Source organism: Wasmannia auropunctata, unplaced genomic scaffold (assembly GCF_000956235.1).
Source record: "Wasmannia auropunctata unplaced genomic scaffold, wasmannia.A_1.0 LD336111.1, whole genome shotgun sequence".
Taxonomy (NCBI): Eukaryota; Metazoa; Arthropoda; class Insecta; order Hymenoptera; family Formicidae; genus Wasmannia; species Wasmannia auropunctata.
Window position 1 is genome coordinate 1,755,426 of NW_012026779.1, and position 18,777 is coordinate 1,774,202.

Below are 18,777 nucleotides of genomic sequence, written 5' to 3' on the forward strand. Positions count from 1 at the left end.
GTAAAATTGAAAACCTAAAATGATATCAAACTATTTTTAATTACGTTAAAAAAAAATTTACAATCCAACGTGACTTTGTTATGAAGTAATAGCATCTTTGGTATTTCCAATATTATATAAATTAAAATTATTTTATATAAAACTAAAAAAGAAGACAAGCACATATCGGATTATCGAATTCCGTGAATAAAAGTGCATTAAGAAAGACTAAGCCAAGCAGACCAAATCAGCAGAAATTTAATTCATCCAAAAAGAGCAAAAAAGAAGATTAAATATATTTACTAACTCCTACAAAATTTTACTGCAAAGTAGATTCTCGTATTATCTTTTCTCTTCAGGCACAAATCTTATCCTATTATGCCTCGCCGGAAGAAAAGCACGATTAAATGTTTCACGAAGCAAAAACACGTACTTATTAAACTTCTACGAAATTTTCCCGAAAATTTCTTGCGCCTGGGTAAGCTTTCGGGACTACATTTTCAATTATGCGCGCTCTGCTCTACTTCCTCAAACCGTAAACACTTTAGGACTGGAGGCAACAAAACGTATAGGAAAAATAGTGGGGGGGGCGGCAAGTTCACAGAGATAAGGGGAGCCTCGTTATAATAGGCGCGCTGCCCACACACTCCTCTCGTCCACGAGTCCGCGAGTGAATGCCTTATCGTTTGATTCGCCTCGTTTGTTGCCCGAACCGCCGCGTCTGGAGAAAGGCAGGAAATCGCGTGCGGTTATGCCCGCGCACACGTGCACGCGCGGACGTACGCCGACGTGATTCACGCGGGTACAAGGGGGGACGTGAAAAGAGAAACAGGGAAGGGAGGAAGGGGAGCGAGCGGATTTGTCGATCAGAATGGATTCGGGGTTATGGGTCGACGAATAAAGTTATAACTCGTACGCAAACCGCCGGAACAATGGTATCCCGAGGTGAGCGTTCTTCGACATCACGCAATACGCTCGCGGGGAACGCAGAGAACTATACGTAATATAATACATACACGTCTGCACGGTGCGATTGGCGTGGCGCCGGATATACGTGCGCTGCCGTTGCTGAAGTTAAGCTAATGCCCTCGCCACGAAATGCCTTTAGGAATTTATTCCTCTATTTGGGAAATTGAACTGGATCCGTGCGATACGGCAGATGTACGCGTATTACGAGGAACTTCTTGCAGAAAGATTATTAGTCTATCTTTAAGTAGAGCTGAAGACATTATTATTTCAATATCTTATCACAATATTGCGTATGTATCTATGTATTTCCTTTTTGGGTTTCGTGTTATGGAATAACTCTAGTCTGCATAATACTGAAGAAATATCAAGATAATACTTTTCCGTAACAAGATACTATGTCTGAATACAAAGTATTTTTAACGTACCTATGAATAATTCAATAAAGTTTCAGGTATAGGTTTCCAGTGTTATTGCGTCTCTATAGGTATACGTAACGGTATAATTTATAGCATTATATATAGCTGCAAATTTGCGTTATGTAACATCGTTACGTTAAGAAGGGCTCACCTAATAACCGGCCTCGGCATTTTTCATTTAAATTAATGCGTGTCCCCGAGAACGTTAAAAAAAAATAAGAGCCTACTGACACATTAACCTGAACGCAAATGGTAAGCCGACTCTCGAAAATCTCCTTATTAAAATACAAATCGATACCAAAGTGTATATGGATATTAGCAAAAAATCGTGGAGTAGGTCATCGCGCAAATATTCCTCGCGGAATGAATTGCTGAGGATTATAGGAAATCGAAGGCCGCCTGAATTGTTGATAAACCATTATTTGCAACATAAACAAATTAAAGCGATGAAGGCCGAATGACTTATAGCTCGATATGCATCCGATATTTCCAGCGAATGGAGTAAAAATTCAATATATATTTACGATGTAATCAATTTAAAAGTCTAATACATTTAATACGATTATCAATAGCGTGTAATAAACGGCAACATTATACATCTAAAATGACATAAAAACATATATTCAATCAAGATTTATATCCATTATTATAGTAATTTACATCGTAAATACGTAAAAAGCCACAAAATTCATTTTATTTTATCACGATGAAAAACCGATGATCGAACGTAGCAGACGGCCCCAGCTTTCCGTCAAAGAGATGCAAAAGCCAGACCGCTCTAAAGTATGCCTTTCATACCCTAATCATTTTTCTCCCTTTTTGGCACGGAGGCAACGACATCCATTTAAAGCTTTGGTAACCTCAGAGAGACGCAGCCGCCGTCGCTTTCGTTCCTTTCGTATTTTTCCCTTCCGTTGCAACGGGCGAAACGACGGACTGCCCTACTTTCATTATTGCCGGAGCTATTTCGATTGGCAGATCGGATGCACACACTCTGTGCGAGTCTCGTTCACCTCGATAAACTCGTTTAGCGGCGGGAGTTACACGCCCGATGCGATTCCGCGCGCGCAATTTTGGAGCCCGCCCCTGACGGAATATCCGGCACGACTCTCGAAACGATATATCCCATAATAAGTTTTATCTTTAAGACTTTCCGTAATACCTCGAAAGCGCACGCGCTCGTTGATTTCGAGCGTGCGAGTTTTATTACACGGACAAGTGCGTGTCAAATGTGTCTATATACATATGCGTACTGTCTATTTGGTAGCGCAGAGCGCATTGATTCTGATCGAGAAACGTTCGACCAACAACCTGCACCTGTCCTGTCTCGCGCGATCATCGACTCTCCGACGAGGAGCGTGAGAGGCTCGATGACAGTTCAGAAATTCGATCATGAATCGGCCTCGGAGCGGAGAACGGTTGACTGTGACTGGAAAACAACGCGCGCCGGAGCGATCGCCGGTTCGTAATGGCGCGAGCGAGGGGCGAGAGGGTGGGGAAGCGGGAGGGAGGGGGGAGGGAGGGAGACGAGGGAAAAAGGGCTCGAATGCTCCTTAACCACGGACGTCGGCAGCTTTGAGCGCGCGGCGATAACTCGCGAGAGGAAACGAGCCGGTGGTTATCCGCCGCTCGCGGAACGATTTAACGGCGGGTTTGCTCGGCCGGGTTAATGATAGCCCGAGCGAGGAAAGTACTCGCGGCGGTGGCGACGGCGGCGGCGGTGGCGGCGGGGCCCCCAATGGGTGGCACGCGGGTCAGGTGCTCTCGGTAGAAAGTGAACCAACCGTGTACTTGGAACTCGCGAGAGAACGAGAACGTGAACGTAACCAGTCGGTCCGGCTTGACGAGGGGGACAGGGGAGGAGGGGATGGCAAGAAGGGGGTCCGATGACGACTGACTCGAAACGTGTCCCACTATCGAGGAGGCACGTCCCGATGTTATTGCCGACATAAAGAGACCTCCCCGCAAATGAGACGTGTGCCGTCGACGGTGCGGAGATTCGCTCGTAGATACGTCGGGGAATTAAAAAATAAAAGAGGAATCTTTCTCGGGCCGCGTCGTCGACGGCAAAACGTGAATTCGGGTTACTCGGCCCGCGCGGGGACGGAGTCGACTTCCCTCTCGACGGGATTGCGGTTTATAGAGAGCTGACAAGACTATTTCGGAATTACGAAGCGCTACGTAAGACGGTGCTAAATAATTCCCGTTAAGACAGACATCGATTTCCTTTTATTCGCAGTACTTCGATCGAACAGTCAGAAAAAAAATCCATTATTATTCATTAACGCTAATTTTAGTTTATTAAATTATCAACCATTCATATGGAATTAATTACAGTCTAGAACGAAGAACTAATAATAAAATCAATGGATTGAGCTGAAGAATATATTTAACATCTAAAAGAAAAAGTATTTAATATTCCTTTTCATGCGTTTGCCGATATTCAAAATAACGACAGCTTGACAAAGAAGTTAATATACGTTTCAAAAGAAACTATGTTATTAATTAATATCTTTGTTCTTTGTGAGTGAGACTATTTCAATCATAAAATACTGAAAACTTCATATATTCTTGCGACTTCGAGAATGATAACTCGAAATTATATAAATCTCAACTTGTAAGTGAAACAATTGACACATATTTCTATGCTTAGAGCAAGCATAGTGAGTTGTTGAATTATAAAATCTGATTTTCTTTTCGGACACAAAGTGTCGTTATTTGAATTTGAATCACAATTTTAACAACTTTATGACCTGTTTATCATGACATTTTATTTGATAAATGTAACAAGAATATACTAAGCCGAATTTCATACGAATTTCTCAAATGACAAATTAATATTTAATAAAGTTCTAGTATATAAGAAAACTTATTGACACTAAATCAATATCCGTAATAAATAGATTTCATCGCGACGCTATCAAATTTTCATTATCTGTCCTCGATAACGGATCGAGTATCTGGAAATGTAATCCAGCCTCCTACATAATTAGTACATCGCAGAGTGTAGAGCAATGGATACAATTTTTGCTGGGAGCAAACCTTTCAACTTAACGAACGAAGTAATTTTCGTTCAAAGTCCCGGGCGCGCAGGGCCGCTGTAAAAAGAGCGGAACTTACGCGGGGGAGTATACCGGAGGGAAAAACGAGTTTCCTCGTCGGAAACACTCCATACTTTCCCACGTCCGAATCGTTCGACGAGTACGCGAAGAGAACCGCCGGCTGTAAGCATCCGACCAATCCGAAAATAGCATTGCGCGGTGCCGTCCATAAAAATGAAACGTAATTGATGCGCATTGCGATGTGTTTCTATGCACTGCCACGAATTACGTGATTCTACAAAAAAAAAACGAGTGTCGTCAATTATTACAAAGTGTATAGCTACACTCGGGACTGAAATAGCCCGTGTTATTCTACGACTGTAATATAATCGAAGGACAAAACGTGACGGGTAAACAACGAGTCGGAATGCAGCACTAGTCCATTGATTTGCGTATATACAGTCAAATTGACCTGACAAATTGGAAAAGAATGATTCATAGCAATACGGTAAATCAAATTAATTGTCTCAAAATGAAAATCAAATATTAAATTTAATAACAATGTTTGATATACATCGCGTTATAGACTACGTGTTAATAAGCAATTATGCACGTATGTTATAATAATAAATGATTACAAGTTGATATTATGTAACGTCAAAAGTTGGACAATAAAAAGTCGTCAGGTCAATTAAATAATATGTAGGCAAAGAATGTAATTAGCTTTTAAGTGCCGTGTGAAGATGATTCGAAACTTCCTTGGGTTTATACGTGACTCATATCCGGAGGAGAGTATGCGTGACTTTGAAATATTAATCGATGACCTAAAACAATACGTACTAGTAACGCTACTTTCAATTACTTTCACGTCAAGCGCTTTCCTTTTCATAAAGGAAACAATGACGAACTTGTTTTATGGACGTGCTATTCTGCCATTATACTCACTGTCGCGTGTATTAAAATAGCGTAACGATGACAGAGTGGAATGTGTCCCGAAATTTCAATCCCCACAGCTTTGACAAAAAAAATATCACGCTCTCCTAAATTAATTTTCCTAAATTACTTTTCCGAGGAAAAGTTGATTCCGCGAAGTGCCACATCTCTCCTTTCACAATTTCTCATATTATTAAGTTAAAAATAACACGAAGCTAAACCAGAGAAAACGAATATGTTTCTAGCTTTACGAGGAAATGCGAAAATAATTATAGAGCTACAATGCTTGCAGCAACTTTCGCAGCGACGATTCTTAATAAACCCAGCTGTGTCAAAAGACAGCGTGAATCTCTTTTTCATCTGAGGTCCTCAACGTTTACTTAATTTTATGAAAGCTCTCTTTTATCAACATTACGCGGGCTCACCTTTATTTATTACCATGACGTCGGAATCGAGCTCCTTTTTGCCGAAGAAAGCTCACCTTTTTATAGAAACACGATACTTGAATCACATCTCCGCGCACGGAGAAAAAGTAGGCGAATACGAGTTAATGAGGACATCCAAGTGACACGAATTGTTAGAGCGTGCAATCACAATTCATGACTCGTGTTTGCTTTCAAAGTCGAGATCAGTATCGTTTCACGTCCCGCCCTCCCCCTCCCTCTTCACCCCTATTATGCTGTTTATATTTATGTGTTGTTGAGTATCTACATACAACTAATATTTTTACTATCTATATTCTCATGGATAACACAGGGAAGTAACTGTTAAGCAACGATTTATAATAAAAGTAATAATGTACATCATATATTTATTATTTCTGATGACAGTCTATCATTCTCATAAAGTTTTATTATATTAAAAATTAATCCTATTGACAAGATACTGGCGTTCCAGTCGATTTGTGCAATCGCAGCAGGTGCCATCTTCGTCATGCCCTAGTTACGGGGACCTGTTTGGGCCCGTCTCTTCGCGTGTGTACACACCGTGCGCGCCGAATAACGAATGAATCATGCCGCGTACGCGAAGCGGCGGCGGCGGTTCACTTTCTCCCCTCAGTTTCGTCCTCAATTATCCCGGAACGGGCCCCCGTGTAATTACACGGATGAGACGGCTCGGCGGGCCGCGGGCGGCCAAGTGAATCGCGGATAACAATTTTCTTTTTCGGGACCCAGGGACCCCTTTCACTCGGCCCGCTGGCGCGAGACCCGGTTTCCTTTTGGCCCAAGAAGGTAGTGTTATTCTCGTTACACGAACGTCTCCTCGGACAGCTATATATGACTCTAAATATATATTGCAGACTGCACGCAATCAATGTAAAGCATAACAAAATAAAAATAAAAAGAAGAAAAGATTCGATAGAAGATTTTCTAATCCTTTAGGTAGAAGTAACTCGATAATTAAAGTTTAAACTTTAAAGGACTTCAGTTGCATTTTAAAAAGTTTTCTAATTACTCTTTTTTTATAATTTACGATATATTATACCCATAAAAATATTACTATCAAAATTAACTAATATGACGCTAAAGGCTTTTACTTGGCAATAAAGCATTGTGTAAGTAGAAAATGGATGTGGAGACTGTGCACGAAGGTACAGAGGGGGGGAGGGAGGGGGGAGGGCTTCGGTGCAAGCAACTGGTCTCCGATGTTTCGCAACCCGACGAACGTAAATCGCGAGACACAACAACAAAGTGGAGGAGACACCTGTAGGCGACACGCAAGTGACACGAGCACAATGGGCACACTTAGGCCAATTATGGCGCAATCGTAGTCACGTTACTTCTGGGAAGTCGTGACAACGATGCCGCCGAGAGATCCCCGCTGATACAATGTGCATAAATTTGTTTCCGGGACTCCGGGCTCCCACACCGTGCGCCGGCGGGCTCTGCCAAATACGTCTATATAAATCATCGTGTGTGCACTTTCGCACACTCGCGTATTCAAGCGATCTCGCGGAAAGCGGCGGCGCAACAATGCGCGCGAATCCCGCGCGAACGTGTACGCGCGTACGCGCGTTCAAAGGCAAACAAATTTGCATGCAACCTTATACGAAGAGATACCCCCCCGTTAAACCGTTAGGGGAAGGTACCCGCGCCATTTTTACGAGCGAGCTTTAACCCCTTCGACCCCTTCGCCACTAAATGCCAGACCATTAATATTAAACGTTCTTAGCTCAAGTTCGTTCTTAAGCCGCCGCGAATTATGGGCTATACGCGCACTATAAAAATTTATAGGACGTTTAACGCGCGCATAAGTTCATTCATGAGAGACCTATGAAAATTACTTTATATTAAATTTTATGAATGATAAATTAAAAGATCTTCATCGTTTTTATAGTTGTCTCTTCAGATCGGGCCGTAATTCTTTTTGTCCGCGATGTATATCAAAGGATTATGTGCAAAATATATCAATTTTAATATCATTTATCCCGTATAGTAATCGGGAAAGCGAAAGCTCCACGACGAGCTCTAAAATGGGAATTATGCATATAAAGAATATGTATTATAAAAGTTTATCTAATATATGTCGGAATTTTTTACTAAATTTATCTATAAATCTCGTTTATCTAATTCATCTCGACAATGCACATCCGCAATGCTGAATTTTCATATAGAACGTATTATCCTTCCGCTTTTCGAACGCGAACTATACGCGTTCCCTCATCTCGAGAACGAGGCTATCCCGACGGAGACAAGTGTACAAGACGCGTTCGACGACGGTGAAATGCAGAGATATGCTTTCCGCGTGATTTCAGATAAGAAGGGTGACTCCGTGTGAAACGAGAGAAGGAAGGAGAGGAAGAGGAGAGCCGGGTAGACCTGTACGAAAAGGATGACAAGCGAGAATATCCGCGGAGGAGAAACGATGGTGGAGTCGCGAAGGGGAAATGACTGGCAACGACGCACACGGTGGTGTTGCGGTATCGGACAGTAAAAGTCCCGGAGAACAATGGATAAACGGAATGGTACAGCCGAGACCTTTCAGGCGATCGGGTAACCGGCAAAAATGCGCGCAACACAATGGATAGGATCACGCCCTCCGACGAGAGAGTCCTCTCTTTCTTTCGCCAATCGCGACTCCTCCACGAACGTTCGTTTTCCACGGAGCGTAAACTCAAGTCCGATCGTCCACCCACCCATCCCCCGGGTACCCACCCACCCATCCGACCGTGAAAAAGAAAGAGTCGAGAGAGATTAACGCTCGCTTATCCGGCGATAATTAGATTTCTCTTTGAAAAAGACTGACTTGATAGTCATCAGAGGCATTTATAAAGTTTGGAAAGGACTGTAAAAGGCCCTAAAACATTTATGCGGAATATTATCGATTTTTGTGACTGTTTTCTTGGAAAAGTTAATCTTACAACAGCATCGCTTATTTTGCTTAAAGATGTATATTTTTATGTACAAATATTTTTTCTAGACTCTAGACTAATTACTTCAATTCTAACGAGAATGATTATAAATATGTTCCTTATATATTTTTGTTTCAAAATATTTTCTTCTCTTCTGATTTGAATATTTAATGAAAATATATTAACACGAAAATGATATTGATACGTACACACAAGCGCAAAATTATATGTAAATTATGAAATTCAGGAGATACAGCATCAATTTTTTTAAATTTCTTGGACATTTAAACGGAACACGTGGCGTCATCTGTCACGAACGACATCAAACTGTGACGGAATACGTCGCGTAGATAAAACAGTCGCTTTTTATACCGACAACTATACACGCGCGATTTTGAGCGCAAATAGAAAAAAAAACCATTGCAAATATAAATAGAAAAGACCATTCAATATTGATTTCTCGTACGCTATGTAATTGTACGTACGCAAACCTACGTCGGTCTATTTAAAAAAACTATGGTTTAATATCTTATCCAAACATATGAGCAATAAACGAAATACGTTCGATTCTACGTAAAGGAACATTTCTTCCAAATTCTTAATTTCTAATTATATATAATTTAGACACACCGACCTTTATGTTGTAATTGACATTTACAATCATTATTACGATAGCAAGCAGACGCGTATCGTATACTTTTTATTCACTTTAACAAAATAACAGAAGATTATGGAAATTTCCAGAGAAGACTCGAACGTCTTTGATAACTGGCTCAGCAAATAAAATCTCTCCACTTACCTTGTAAGTTGTCCAACATGTACGTCAGCAGCTTGTTCGTCCCCGCAGGCTCTCCATTCCCGTACAACGCCAGCACGTCCTTGCTGAGTGGATTTCCTTGAAGTCCGAGCACTTGTAACTGGAACAACTTCCCTAGTTCGTACGGTAACACGCGAAGGAAGTTTTGGTTCAATAACAACTCCCTGGAATAACACAATAACAAAATTTTTCATGAAAAAATGAGATCTATAAAAGCTCGTTATAAAAATGAATGTTTTTCCGTTTACTTTCGTCCGTTCTGCCATACCTGAGATAAATGAGCTCCCCCAGTTCAGCAGGCAGACTGCGCAGCTTGTTGCTACTGAGATCTAGAACGCGCAAGTTGACAAGACGACCAATCTCAGATGGCAACCTCTGCAGACTGTTGTCGTTCATGTACAGAGCTGTTAGATGAGTCATTTGCCATAAATTGGAGCTCAAATTCCTTATACTGCCTGTTATCTCCAACTCCGACCAATGAGATTTCTTCCCCGATTGATAGTCCTCAGGGCACATGAGTGTATACATACGACGCGTGTTGGAGTTCTCATACTTGTCCTTGTGATTGCGGGACATGTTATATTCTAGAAAAGAAGAACAAAGGATTCTTGTTAAAATAAGAAAGTGTAACAAGTGTTTGTAATCTTTTACAGCTAAATGTCATGCATTATAGTACATCTCTCAGATATAATTTTCATGCGACGGCAAGTTGAAAGGTTCTTTAAAAAAATTTGTATAAGTTATAGGCATCATCTGTTAAAACTTGAATAGTTGACAGAATGATTCTTATATCTCTTGATACTGCTTATCAGCTGTGTACTAGTGTACACAGACTTGCCTTGAAGAAACTGAAAAGACATGTGCATCTGAGAGATGCACAGCTGAATCGACGTGAGATTAGTACTGGTGATAAATCAGTCATTAGAACAGCCAGGCTTGTGACTCCAGTCCTCCCATAAGAGAACAGAGAGCGCAGCAGCGTGTGGCTCTACCGCGTGTCGGGCACGACAAGAATTTCTCTCGAACTCGAGCGAAGTTAGCGCGGGCGAACGACGTGGATCACAAGAGACGACGGATTTCGTTTGTTCCATACTACAAAGCACACCAGGTACAAGCCCCATAACCTATGACGGTGAAACGGTGTTTTCGCGGGCCAGGCCGGTCGGACGGGCCGCAGACTCGCCGATCTCGGCGCGAGACGCGACGGCGGACCGGCCGAGGGTGGTCGGGCCGCGCGCGGACGCGAATTTCGCCAGGCGGTGGCGAGTTTTTTCAGCGTCAACCACTCGTCCTGCCCGTGCGAGCTCGTACGCTCGCGCGGACGGCCCGACGCGTTCGTTCGATTTTCACGTCGCCGACGCGACGGCGGCCGCCGAGGCCGGCGTACCGCGCGCGCGACAATCGTCACGTACCTTCATCTACCTCTTCAGCACAAACGAGACGCACGGGGAGTTGTTACCGAGTGAAAATTTCCGCGTAAACAAAACTACCTTGACAAACACGGATCCTCCATTTATCAACTGCACCGATCGTGCGCCAAACGGAGCTGCCCGATTGGCCGGAACTTCCCGAAGCAGCCGACGCGCGACGTCGCGCTGAGAGCGCAGGACACACGCGACTGGTGTCCCCGCGCCACTAGGGGAGAATTGCCTGGGGGAAATTTGCGAGCAGGCGGTGAGAGGCCTGACTCCGCGATTCCTTCCTTTGGCGCGCCATGTTCACGGTTCATGGCAAACTCTCTAATTCTCAATTCGCTTCTCAAGTTTCGATAGAATTTCGATTAACTTATCGGCGATCAGCTTCAAATAATGCCTGCATCCTTTGTTGCGATGCGTAAAATTATCAATTTTTTCTTGTTCAACATACAGGAAAGACGATTATAGACAATTCGAGTTGTAATATCTAGAAATTTGCTGTGATTCTACAATTTAATTGATCGCCGACTTAATTAATTTATAATCGGAGTTGAATCGAAGTCTCGCCCTCATAGATTTATCGCGAATGAAATGATTTCAGGAAGGATTTTCTCAAGAAGTTTTCTCCGCAATAATTTATCTACACATTATCAGATCAATGTCTGCCGAAACGTACGCCGCATTGATCCTTATACGTTTCGTCGCGGTCATGGATTCTGAGAGATATACGCATCGTAGAATTGAAAATGGCAATCTTTGCGTGTTTATCGCGAAAAGTATAACACGATTGCTTTATACACAGAAAGAGAGATTACACACAAGCGTATATTCGCGTATGTACATATATATATACCTGTACCTGTACTCGCGCGTCCCTGCCGAAAAGTGACGAAAATGACGGACGATTTCGATTCCAAGATTACACAAACGGATCGCCGACGATCGAAATCGCGATGACGACGATCGTCCACGGCACATCGCTGAAGATCTGACGTACATTATGGCAAACGTTTTTCCATATTTGACGCATGGGAGATTCGCTCTCGAACGGCAACAATCGCGAGAAAACGCGGAACGGTTCAAAGTTCGACATGTGTCGGTCGGTCGCGACGCGTTTATTGATTCAAGAATGAGAATCGACAACGATCGAAGCGGCCGCGGCGTGAAGCTGTTGCAACACGTTACCTTATGTAAAGTAGAAAATTTCTGTATGATCGAAATTCCTGTATGAACAATATTTTACAGTCCCAGCTTGTGTATTTAGAATCTTATCTTAGGTACATCTTGGAAATATTAACAATTTTATCCGGTCAATGATAATAATAAAGACTTTTATGGCATATCGGGATCGTGCTTTCGAGACGCGATTTTAAACAAGATCGGATCACATATAATAATTATCCCAGGTAGTATACGTAATCGTTTCAGAAACGTTTCATAACCGACTGTTGAAAACATTTCTGAGTGGTTAAAATATCTATACTCGAAAAACATTTAAAGAAACGTTTTTTTCTTTTTGGTAAAAAGAAAAAAAACGTAGAGAAATATATGTAATCAAAATATTATTTTTTCTCTATCTGTAAAAAAGTTTGCGCATTCGTAATTCTTTTCAAGTAAACTTTTCAAAATTTTAAATATTCTCTAGTTTTATCATACCTCTTTTCCTTTCTGTTCTCAGATCTCTTCTTAGCTGAACCTCAATTCCATCGGGAGTTGAAATTTTGATTCGATTAACTACAGCTCTTTCGAGTTTTTCGAATTTTATTTTAACTTCAGGTGTTTTGGGTTCTTCGACTTTTAATTTAAATTCAGGTGTTTTGAATTCTTCGATTTTTACTTTAAATTCGGGTGTTTTGGGTTCTTCAATTTTTTCTTTAACTTCAGCTCTTTTGGATTCTTCAACTTTGACTTTAATTTCACTATTTTTGGCGGAGTCCTCAAATGTGGCTGTCATTTTGTCTTTGTCCATATAGATCGGTTTGCATTGCATAATTTTTATTACTTTCATAATATCCTCCTTTTTTAATCCGTTTTCGTCATCTTTCCTTACATCATTCTCAATACTCAATACAGGCTTATTGCCTTTATCGCATTGTCGATTGCTGTTCGCGACTTCATCAGACATATTGCGCGATATTTGTTGATCATAATTTTCGAAACTTAGATTATGTGGTTGTCCTAGTGAAAGTTCATGCATCATAGGTGCCAAGGAATGTGATACGAAATGAGATGACCCCGCTCTCGGCACGAACGTTGATTCTATATGCGATTCACACTCAAGTAACAGCTGTTGTTGCTCAGGATGCATTGATATAAGAGGCTGTTGATGTGAATAAGTTAATGCTGAACTTTGCTGAGGCCCTTTAAAAATAAAATTTAGCATTTGTTATTTAATGATATACCATTCAGGCTTGCATAATGTATATATATATATATATTATATACAAAAAAATCAATGACAATTATATATGCGACAGAAGAAACGCGACAAAAACAGATATCTTTTTATGTCTTTCATTTTTCTAAACACCTGGTTGATTTCTCCATGCATTACTATACAATACATATACACATTGCGTGGCTACGCAAATTCGAATTAAAATTTTAAAATATATTATTACAATTATTACAATATTTTATTACAATTTCATTATTTTAACACAAATCTTAATGTAGCATTCATCATTCATAATTTCTTATAGATCACATATGAATTAATTGTTCAATTCTTATAGCGATAAGGTGCAAAAATCTAACAAGGCGGCAATATCCTGATTTCAAGTGAGCCCGGTGGGCCCGCGGGTAATTGGCGAACGATGACATTACCAACCATTTTTGCTCTACCGAGGATAACAATTAAAACACACGATCGCGGAATGTAAACTTTTCACTGTCGATAATAAAATCGTGATTATATTTGTTATCCTCGGTGCAGCCAAAATGGTTGGTAATGTCGTCGTTCTTCAATTATCTCCGAGTCCACGTGACAGTCACGAAAAAATTTGGCCGATTATCTTTAATAATATATATCTCGTCGGTGGCTGCGTTCAGCACAAAAACAGCTTTGCAACTGTTGTAAAATTGTTTAATATAATTGTTTTATACATTTAAAATCATAGAAGAATTAAGGGCAAGAACCAATCATGTGACTGCTGAACACAACACAGTTGCCAAATTAACCACTATATACTATATAGTGAGTTACATACCCGAAATGCGTACTAGGGACGTTTATCCACTAATAATGTATGTTGCTAAACTTGTATTACGAGAAATGCTGTTCATCTCATTATACACGGATTCAACTAGCACGTGCTGTTCTTGCAAAGTACGGTGTCTTTGTATTAGCCACATAAAATTTATTGTTATATATTTATCAAATATTGTTATATCAATGGCATATCAGTCGATTATATTCCAAATTTGTTCAATTAATTCCAGAATTGATCTGAGAAATTCTCATAGACATCATGTCAGACGGTATCACTGAGAGGAAGAACAACTTCGAGGGTGAATAACCAAACAAATTGAAATCTCATTTAATTGCCAAATTGTTACGATTTTTGCGACGACAATGCGAATAATTCTATTATTATTGTATGTTGTAGATTATTATAAAACCGACGATTTGGACGATAGCGAGTTGCAGGCTCGTCTGTATGCAGAAATCTATTACGAATCGAACGTCGAGGGCGGATCAGGAACCGCGGAAGCCCCGAGGACGATTGAATTTGATAGGATTGAGACGACGAACGTTGAATCAAAGAGCATGCAACGCGAATCTGAAGAACAACCCTCGGCACCCCGGACGTACGAGGCCACTGGAGGTAAATCTGATAAAGCTACGAAAAAGTCTAAATTGTCGGTAAAACATCAGAATATTCAAAAAGAGAGTTCTATAAAAATATCGATATACAATAACACGTATATACGATATCCAGCAGATCCTCAGAAGACACATTCTGCAGATCAGGCAGAATTTGCTCAAGTCGATACATTGGCGGGCAGAGAAATGAACCCTGCACACGAGTGTGATAACGAGAGATCTTTAGAAGAGCCTTCAATTGTACAAGGTCAAGAGAGAACTGAAAATTCTTCCAAGAAGCGCAAATTTTCCAAATGTGCAAAAAATGCATGTCAAGAAAGCTCTGAGAAAGACAATAACGATACAACACATTCAAAGTACAACGTTGTTTCGAAAGGTGTGAAACAAAAGAGGCTTTTAACCAAACAGACTAATAAAAATAAAGACAACTCTGACTCTGAAGAATCTGTATTTGAAGTGCCTATCCCACCGAAACCGAAGCCACCGCTCATAGACCTGCAAGATTCGGACGAAGAAAGTAAATCATGTGGAAGGCTAGATGAGGATGATGTAGTTTTAAGAAAATGGAGTAATGTAGTAGAGACAGATTCAATAACGAACCGATTTAATAATTGCGAGTCAGAAATCTTGGAAGCAATACATAGCCATCAAGACTCATCTACCAAGAGAACGAATACTGTTAGATTAAATAACAAGGATACTGCAAATCCTAGTAAAAGTATTGAAACTTCAGCACGTGCACAGAATTTTACGGAAGATATTGTGTTGAATTGCACAACGTTTCAAACAGGCGCTAATAGCATAAATGAAATTAGGCAGTTGTCCAAAAGCGTCAGGGCAAATCAAGAAAGTAAATCGACTGAAGATTCAAATCAAAGCAAGAGAGCATCACCGCAAAATAAGTCGAAAGGAAATAATGAAAATGCTAATCTTCAACAAGAAACATCGGTGACATCAGGAAGAAAATCGCAAGTGACGCAACAAAATGTATATAATCTTAGACGTGTGGAGCCAGACAAAACATTAGGAGCAAAGTCTTGCAATCCAGTAAATGACCGAAAGAGACGATGCAACAACGATGTCGACAGTCAGTCTAAACAGAAGCGACAGTGCATCGTTCAACAGGATAACCAAAATGTTACGCCGCAGAGTAACAGCGGTGGACAGAAAAGAAACGTATCGAGTGACTTTTTCGAGTCAATGTCGGAGGAGATGAAGAACTATTACAACACGAGTCGCGGCCAAGAGAACTTCGATGTTGGCGAGTTGCAGCAGGGCATGTCGAAGGATCCGCGAATGTGGGCAATCCTGGATGAAGACATAATGCCGAGTCCCACTGGTAGACGTATTCAAAGATTCTGGAACACCAAATGCACCAACTGCCAGCAGGAAGGCCATCGGCACTACATGTGTCCGATGGTACGTAAATCACCGTGTTGCTACATGTGCGGCATGAAGGGCCACACGGAGTCTCGATGTCCGCGGAAGATGTGTCTAACATGTGGTAAGCGGCGAAACACATTTTGTAACACTTGTGAATATTGTCGTGTCCTGTACTGTACTATGTGTAATTCGATAGGACACGAGCAAGAGCAATGTCCCGATCTTTGGCGACGGTACCATCAGACGACCGACATGACTAGCGTGCCGCAGGATCCGGGTAACGTGATGAAGCCGTGGAGATTGCTTTATTGCCCTAATTGTGCTAAACGCGGCCACGAATCGTCCGCGTGCAGAGAATATCGATGGTCCGAGCATTTCCCTACACCAGCTGCCGTGACAAATTATACAGACGGGCCCACGTATACGCCATCGAGTCCCCGTGCGTCAACTTCCTCTGGACCTAACCCTGAGACAGGTTTCTCGTCTGAAGCGAGAGAAAACGAAATATCGACTCTACAAAGTGCCACTGAGGTACAACAAACAATGACCGAAGACGCGGTATCCTTTCCCAGAAACGTAAACACATTATCATCAAATAATAATTTTTGTACTTCACGAAGAGCTGATTGGATCTTGCAAATAGATGGATTACGATCTTTCATGGCGAATTGGCCCACAGATAGAAAAACAATTCCCAAACCAATCGAAGTGAGGGTTAATATTCATCAAATATCATTTGCTAGCATTGTATGGTCCTATGGTGTTTATCACAATAAACATCACAACAAGGCGCGGATGATTGTGGCAAATCTTACTAAAGACTTTGCACATAGAAAATCTACGTTACAGAGTTTAGCCAAACGCGCTATTAATCCGGGTTTTTTAAAAGCATTAAAGGAGAAGGAGATAGAGTTTGAATTGAAGATAGGCTTTATTAATAGTGATTTGACTCTTTTATTAATAGCGACGAAAGAATACATAAAACATTTGTACGATCTGTTCAGATATTGGCTTAATCTTCCGGATGATGAAAAAGATTATGGTATAGACGTAACTGCATCTACAAATCCTACAAAGATGTACAACTTGTTGCAAGGGAGAATGCCGCAACTCGAGAAAATGCGTTTCACATGTTATGCCGACTATGTAGGAAATATAAGTAATCCGCTATGGTTGTACAAGGCTATAAAAAATGAAAAAAACGGTTTGAAACGATTCCAAGGAAGTAGGAGAAAACATCTTCTCTTACGCAGAAATTTAATGCGTTCGCAAATCAAACTTCTCATGATCGTCAATACCGAACCTGAACCGAATTGTTTCGTACGTATGTTCGAGGGCGCGATGAAGAGATTCAAATCAGAACTAAATCAAATGGGCCATAGGCTTGACACTGCCACTTATCTTGGGCTTCTCCTGCTTTACAATTATCTATTTGTACCTCACACACCGGAGGACGTGCACGAGACGTTACGTCGCATGCAGAGTAAGGAGGACGAGACAATCCTTCCGCAGGCTGCGCCAGAGACGCATCACGTACCAGATGTACCAGAGATACGTGAACAAGAAAACTTAAATTCCTCCACAATTATTAATCAACAGAATAACGAATTGTCAGCTGACGGACAAAACAATAAGGACGATACTTTGCTTGAGACGGGCAAAGTAACGGATCGCAATTGCGATGAGACAATAGTAATAAACGATTCTCTTACGGAAGAGAATTCTCCGAATATACCTTTAAATACCGAGCCCGTGTCGGATGAATCGAGAGATCCTAACAGTAACGAAGATCAATTGTCAACAGGCGAAGTAAACATCGAATCCACTGTATCCGTGGACAAACAGAACGCGAACGTGTATTGTGCGATAGATATACCAAAAGAACATTCGATGAAAAAGTCCAAGAAACAACAATTAAAAGAAGAGAAAAAGAGATCGAGAGAACTTTCCAAAAAAAAAATATGTAGTACCGCGTCAAATCTCGTAGAAATGGCTCGTGCTCTTAAACTGCCACATATGATAGATGCGGCAGATGCAATACAAAAACGGATTAGCAATCAAACAGTTATGCGTAAACATGTCAAGACATTGTCTAAATTGATTGAGTTAGAGAAATTTTATCAAACTACTCTTAATAATTATTTCAAAGTCTTGAAGTCATAGTAGTTTACAAAAATTATTTCCGTTCAGTGGTATCTGACGTGCATTCGTATAATATACGAAATCGTTCGGGTTAGGTTTATCTTAACTATATGGGAAAATTTGAACGATATTGAATGACCCGTAACGAATGTACGTTAACATATTTGAAAAGAAAATATTTGTTATGACTTAAAACTTGTTAAAAAAAAACTCTAGAAACAGTTCGACTGTATGTATTATACTGTGCTCTATTAATCATCCCGATGATTGTAATTAAAACAATATCATATGGTCTTATGTTATATACTGTAATAAGTATAAAATAAAAGTCGACTATTTTTTTGTAATTCTTTATATCCTTGGATAAATTAAATAATCCTGTCAATTCTTGCTTACTGCATGACGTTATTTTGTCGCAAATGAAATAATAAATAACTAAAGCTATTAGTTCGTGATTCAAAAATTATGCTAATATAATTAAATATTGTAACGTTTTAATGATTA

At 40.7% G+C, this 18,777-nt stretch overlaps 2 protein-coding genes across 6 annotated transcripts in view; one reads left to right on the forward strand and one right to left on the reverse strand.

Moving 5' to 3' along the window:
- The window catches only part of LOC105448940 (CCR4-NOT transcription complex subunit 6-like), a 487,816-nt gene extending 474,903 nt beyond the window's left edge, over nucleotides 1–12,913 (reverse strand). Inside the window, exons 1-3 of one of the 2 annotated variants that reach the window (XM_011687835.1) lie at nucleotides 12,579–12,913; nucleotides 9,776–10,091; nucleotides 9,490–9,671 (exon numbers count right to left, since the gene is read on the reverse strand). In XM_011687835.1, coding sequence (XP_011686137.1) covers nucleotides 9,490–9,671; nucleotides 9,776–10,091; nucleotides 12,579–12,912 — 832 coding nt within the window. In that variant the 5' untranslated portion in view covers nucleotide 12,913. Of the gene's footprint in view, nucleotides 1–9,489; nucleotides 9,672–9,775; nucleotides 10,092–10,919; nucleotides 11,065–12,578 lie in introns of those variants that run through there. The other variant, XM_011687844.1, reaches the window with a different exon arrangement.
- Nucleotides 12,914–14,142: 1,229 nt separating this feature from the next.
- Nucleotides 14,143–18,720, forward strand: LOC105448969. Of its 4 annotated transcripts, none has more exons than XM_011687887.1 (4): nucleotides 14,143–14,250; nucleotides 14,364–14,432; nucleotides 14,531–16,252; nucleotides 16,328–18,720. In XM_011687887.1, the coding sequence occupies exons 2-4, from the start codon at nucleotides 14,393–14,395 to the stop codon at nucleotides 18,292–18,294; spliced, it is 3,729 nt and encodes a 1,242-aa protein (XP_011686189.1). In that variant the 5' UTR covers nucleotides 14,143–14,250; nucleotides 14,364–14,392; the 3' UTR covers nucleotides 18,295–18,720. The 4 variants fall into 4 exon arrangements, with proteins under 4 accessions (XP_011686189.1, XP_011686198.1, XP_011686208.1 ...); XM_011687896.1 differs by having other exon boundaries at nucleotides 14,180–14,432; nucleotides 14,531–14,749; nucleotides 14,864–16,252; XM_011687906.1 differs by having other exon boundaries at nucleotides 14,180–14,432; nucleotides 14,531–14,749; nucleotides 14,867–16,252.
- The last annotated feature ends 57 nt before the right edge of the window (nucleotides 18,721–18,777 follow it).